The 5,683-nt window shown below is 49.0% G+C and overlaps 2 protein-coding genes and 1 non-coding gene across 3 annotated transcripts in view; 2 read left to right on the forward strand and 1 right to left on the reverse strand.

The window, feature by feature from the left end:
* Card6 (caspase recruitment domain family member 6) overlaps positions 1-2,739 on the reverse strand; it is a 20,364-nt gene extending 17,625 nt beyond the window's left edge. The window contains exon 1 of the mRNA XM_029543865.1: positions 2,609-2,739. The gene's annotated coding sequence lies outside the window, so the exon portion shown is untranslated. The remainder of the gene's footprint in view (positions 1-2,608) is intronic.
* Positions 2,740-2,917: 178 nt separating this feature from the next.
* Rpl37 (ribosomal protein L37) lies at positions 2,918-4,981 on the forward strand. The gene is made up of 4 exons (XM_021208624.2): positions 2,918-2,997; positions 3,601-3,736; positions 3,935-4,019; positions 4,870-4,981. The coding sequence occupies exons 1-4, from the start codon at positions 2,995-2,997 to the stop codon at positions 4,937-4,939; spliced, it is 294 nt and encodes a 97-aa protein (XP_021064283.1). The 5' UTR covers positions 2,918-2,994; the 3' UTR covers positions 4,940-4,981.
* On the forward strand, positions 4,708-4,788 carry LOC115065019. The gene has a single exon (XR_003844825.1). It is a non-coding gene; the product is annotated as a small nucleolar RNA SNORD72 (small nucleolar RNA).
* Positions 4,982-5,683: the final 702 nt, after the last annotated feature.

Raw genomic sequence — 5,683 nt, forward strand, 5'->3', positions numbered from 1 at the left:
GGGGAAGAGAAGGGGAGGGAGGGAGAGGGGGAGGGGAGGGGAGGAGAGGGGATCAAAGGGAGGGAAGAATAAGATATATAATTGACTTAAAGTCTTAATCTGAAGTTGGGTATGGTGGCACACTCCTTCCATCCCATGGCTCCAGAAGCCGAGGCAGACAGACCTCTGTGAGCTCTCCACTAGCCCAGTCTTCATAGCTAGTTCCAGGCCAGCCAAGGATAGAGACTTTGTCTCTAAAAAAAAAAGAAAAAAAACCGAAACAAAACAAAAATGGCCCACCCGGTTTCAGAAGCTGCCAAACTCTGTGCGGTAGCATAACACTACCTGCCAGCACCTGGGAGGCTGGGGCAGGAGGGTCACTGGGCCTCAAGAGTTTGAGGTCAGCCTTGGCAACACATGCCCTGGCTTAAAAATGTAAAGGAGGGCTGGTGAGATGGCTCAGTGGGTAAGAGCACCCAACTGCTCTTCCGAAGGTCCGGAGTTCGAATCCCAGCAACCACATGGTGGTTCACAACCACCCGTAACAAGATCTGATGCCCTCTTCTGGAGTGTCTGAAGACAGCTACAGTGTACTTACATATAATAAATAAATAAATCTTTTAAAAAGAAAATGTAAAGGAGAACAAAAAGGAAAAATAATGTCCCGCCGCTGTGGACCTGTTCCCGCCACTGCGGACCTGCTTCCACCCCCACCCCCCCACCCCCACCCCACCCTCCGCAGCTGCTGACCAGTTCCCACCGCTGAGGACCTACCTAAACCTAGCAGTTGGGTAGAAGCCTGGAAACTTGAAGGGCTTCCTAGAAGCCTCTGGAGCATAAATTTCAGGACAAAAACCGATGTGTGGGTTTTCTGCACACCACAAAGAACAACCTCACTTTTTTTTTTGGGGGGGGGGGGGGTTCGAGACAGGGTTTCTCTGTGTAGCCCTGGCTGTCCTGGAACTCACTCTGTAGACCAGGCTGGTCTCGAACTCAGAAACCCGCCTGCCTCTGCCTCCCGAGTGCTGGGATTAAAGGCCGAGCGCCACTTAGAGAGAAAAAATTATTTCACTGTCTGGTGTCTGCGGCTGTAAGCACGTCTTTGGATAAAGTCACTGCCTCTCACGGTGGGCTCCTTGGTGGGTAACGCCCAGCTTACCCTTTCTTCACTAAAGTCATTTTTCATTGTCAACACTGTAGACAGGACAACTCCATGGCCCTACCCCAGAAGAGCTGTTTAGTACTCCAAACATGTGAGTGTCCGGTGATGTGATAAATCATGAGGTGGCAGATAGCACTAAGGCTTCAGATTGGTTAACCTGGAGATGGAGAAATTATCTAGGTGGGGTGCATGTAGTAGAAGTAGGAGGACCCAGGAAACTAATACAACCTGAGATAGGCTATTACTGGCCTGCGAGGGGGAAGACAGCAATTAAACAGAGACTGGGCAGAACTACACCTCAGCACTACATTTCAATTTTAGTCAAACTAAGCCCCACTTGTGCTTTTCAGCAGAACTGTTAATGAGGCCAGGGCAGTGGTGGTGCACGCCTTTAATCCCAGCACTTGGGAGGCAGAGGCAGGCAGATTTCTGAGTTCAAGGCCAGCCTGGTCTACAGAGTGAGTTCCAGAACAGCCAAGATTATATAGAGAAACCCTGTCTGGCCTTGAACTCAGAAAATCAGCCTGACTCTGCCTTCTAAGTGCTGGGATTAAAGGCATGTGCCACCACTGCCCTGTGAGATTCCAGCGAGATTCACCCTCTTACAAGATTAAGTGTGCAACACAATTTTGTTATCCTGTAGGTACAGTAACACAAGAGAACCTCTTAGAATTTATTTCCCATAACCGAAAGTTTGCACCCATTGACTAAATCTGTGTTGCTTCATGCCACTAAATTTATAGCAACTTGTCAGTCTCCTGAGATTATTTATAGCCCAGTTCAACCATTTGAATGCTTGTTTGCTTTCTCTCGGGTGTGCCCTATCGCCTCCCTCCTCCGATTTCAGTTTACTACTTCTGAGTGGAAAGGATTATACATTTTTCTTTCTACTTCCCTCCCCTAGAAGAAACTGGTACGATTTGCTAACAAAAAAACAAAACAAAACAAAAAGCTTCCCTGGTGTTTGCTCTGTTCTGCTGTCAACTATCTAAGATTTTTGGATGTGATAGACTAGCGATTCTCACGTTTGTTTTAGAAAGTATGTAGACGATATGACTGATACTTGTTCCCCTATTCATCAATGTTCGTACTATATTCTTCATGTTTCCTACTGGGATTGCGTTCAGACAGATGCATCAGCGTTAATCAAGGAAGTCCAGGGTTACTAATTTCAAAATGATCTAGAAAACTGTTTCGTACAGTACAGACTTGCAAGCTGTACTCAAGCCTAAAGGATCAGATTTCCTGATGGCGGCGCGCTGGCTGGACGCTGTTATTTAACAAGTTCCGCGTGTGATTCCTTGAGTGGGATCAAACAACTGGCCTCTGAATGACTGCCGCGGGAAATCGTGTCGGCCCGAGTCCTAAGCTAACTAACTAAGCTCCTACCCTCGCCGGGCCACTTCGGGACTCCGTCCTCTCACCAACTCTCTGTAAAGGCAAGCGAGCGGCCACATCAAAACGAACCTGGGAAGGCTGGCTTTCCCGGATCGGGATCCCAGTCCCAGCACTGCACAAACCGCCAGGGGCGCCGCCATGCACTGGGCGTCCGACTCCCCCTCGAGCCCCGGGACCGGAATCCGGCCTGACTGCCAACACCGCAGCGACCCCGACACCGCCAGAAACCCGCCCCACCCAGGAGGCTCGGCCGCTCGGGAAGGCGGAGCCACAGCGCCAGCCACGCCCCCGACCGGTGTGGCAGCCCAATCGGCTCCCTGACACCGCCGCACCCGAGACCTGATAGGGCTGCATCGCGACCCACCGGAAGTAGTTTCCCAGGCGGAAGCTTAGCCCCAGGAAGTGGCCGGGTTGCCTTCTCTTCCGGTCTCTTTGGCCTCGCCGGTAGAAGCAAGATGGTGAGTGTGGTGTCTGGGCTCTGTAAATCTCTCTCCATCCTTCTTCCCCGGGCTGTCCCGCGTGTTGCTCGGCGCGTGGGTGACAAGGTTGCGAGTGACGGGAGCTGATGGGCAGGCAGACGGCGTGCTGGAACCCGCGGGGAGTGGAAGGATGGCTGCTGTGTGCAGAGCCCGGCCCACCGTCCTAGCGTCGCTGTGGGTGTCTCCGGGCTTTGGGGGAGACGAACGCACTGCAGCTCCGGGTGGGTGATCAGGACAGGCTTGGGGACATGTGTCCCAAGCCGCCGAGAAACTGGCTGCTTGGTAGGCAGTACCGGGGACAGACGGGCAGAATGTGGCGTCTTTAACGCTGAAAGCCAAGGAGGCTCGGAGCGCTTAGGTCCTCGCAGAGTAGGACATTAGATCGTGTGGATAACCCGTGGTGCTTCCCACCCTTCCCTGTGTGCCGAGACTTAAGCCTTTACCCGCTCTTGTCCCGTGTAGGTCTTGTCACCTCTCATCCGTAGTCATTTGCCGAGATGCCAGAGTACGTAGAGAAGTCAGATCTCAGAGTTGCTTATATGTGGGTCTGGTTTTTTTTCTCTTATTATTTTTAATGTGCAGACGAAGGGAACGTCATCCTTCGGTAAGCGTCGCAACAAGACGCACACGCTGTGCCGCCGCTGCGGCTCCAAGGCCTACCACCTTCAAAAGTCGACCTGTGGCAAATGTGGCTACCCTGCCAAGCGCAAGAGGAAGTGTAAGTAGTGCCATCTTCAGACTTGTTGGCCCGAGGTGGCGATGTGATGCAAAACACATTTGGTACGCAAATGCTTGTTGGCTGAGTGGTTAAAACAGTAATGGCACTACTGAGAATATGGGCTGACGGTGGGTGCTGGGGGAAACCATTCGGAATCCTTTTATTTTACTGGGTTTTTTTTTGTTTTTTTTTTTTAAGATAACTGGAGTGCCAAGGCTAAGAGACGAAACACTACCGGGACTGGTCGGATGAGGCACCTAAAGATTGTCTACCGCAGATTCAGGTGCGGTTTTGGCTGAATGTCATTGGTCCTCCGGGTTGGGATGAAAGTTCTCCTGTATACTTGTACCTTTCCACTCTTAGCTGAATGAGAGGAATGATACTGGGGTTTGGTTTGGGTCTGAGACACCCACATTTGTCAGGACTGTATGAATGGGATGGGGGGCAGCTTACCTGGCTCAGCTTCCACTAACTCCAATTCTGCTCAAGTCTGCTAAGCTGTTCTGGGCGCCAGCCATCAGTCATAACAACGTAGGTGGGGATCTTTTTACTGGAGGCTGGGCTTTGACGGTCTTTAAAAATTCCCAGCCCCCCCCTCTTAGACTTGACAGTTGATGTTGTCTTTGTCTTTACGCTCAATCCAGTTTTGTGGGCCTGCTGAGTAGTGGCTTGCTGGTGTTTGATGGGCTAGTGGCGTGTTTTAAGAGTGGTTAGTCTTTACGTGCTTAGAATCACTCATCTTCCTAAGTAATGCTAAGTAGAAGTGAGTGATAGTTGAGCGGCTTCAAGGTCCTGCTAAGCTTGATCAGTGTTTCCTGTTACTGAAGGAAGAATACAGAACCTGTCCTTTATAGCATAAGGAATAGCTTCATAAGTAATTTAATTCCTGTAGAAGTAGGGAAAATGAGCCCAAAATTGTTGAGACAGTTAACTATAATATATTGTGGGTATCTTGATTGGGGTAAACTAATAGCTTATCAATGATGTCCTAAAAAATAAATGTCTGAACATATGAATGCTATAATGATTTCAGCATTTAACTGAGATAAGCTCATTACAGTCCGTTTGATCAATTTGGACGCAATGTTTTGATTTTTGCTGCATTAACTTTTCTTATCTTTAACATGGGACAGACATGGATTCCGTGAGGGAACAACACCCAAACCCAAGAGGGCAGCTGTCGCAGCATCCAGTTCATCGTGAGGATTTCCATCAATCATAAAATAAATGTTCTGGTTTCAAAAATTCTGTGGTGTCTAAGGAATTTTAATGCCGGTTCACCGTTCAGTTATATGATTGCTTTGGAAATCCTATGCTTTTAGTAGCATGTTGAGAACTGGTCCTTCGTATATAAGGTTGGTTTCTATGAGTCTGTAGTTGGTAGGGGCTGAATGAATTCTCGTGGGAAAGATATTCTGAGCCTGTCTGGGGTCCTGGGCATGGAAGTGGATGAGTGATGAGCTGAATGAGCAGGCTTGCTAGAGATGGGGACAGTTACTAGTGTGGTTACATTGACCTCTACCATGCCTGCAGTGACTGAAAATGCTTACAGTCTGTAAGGGACTTAGGCGAACCTCATGGATGCCTGAACAGTTGAGCTCTTATTTATCCTGTAGTTACTGAACAGGATAAGCCTTTATTCCCAGCACCTGGTGGCAGGTGGATCTGTGAGTTGGAGATCAGAGCTAATGCTGCTGGTATGTAAACTGGTAGTATAAATGTTGAGTGGGCTTTGTCCGTGTTTGAGGCTATCCTTGAAAGGTGCCAAGTTCAGGGGTATCAAATTGCTTTGGACAGTTCATCTTACCAAAACTCACAGTCTGTGTAGACTTAAGATTGGTTTGTGCTATCCTTACTAATTGGTTGACTATGTAATTTCTATCAAGGGTTAAATCAGACATTGAGGCAAGTGGGAATTGAACTCTGGGTGTCTGGACTTCCAACTCT

Source organism: Mus pahari, chromosome 11 (assembly GCF_900095145.1).
Source record: "Mus pahari chromosome 11, PAHARI_EIJ_v1.1, whole genome shotgun sequence".
Taxonomy (NCBI): domain Eukaryota; kingdom Metazoa; phylum Chordata; class Mammalia; order Rodentia; family Muridae; genus Mus; species Mus pahari.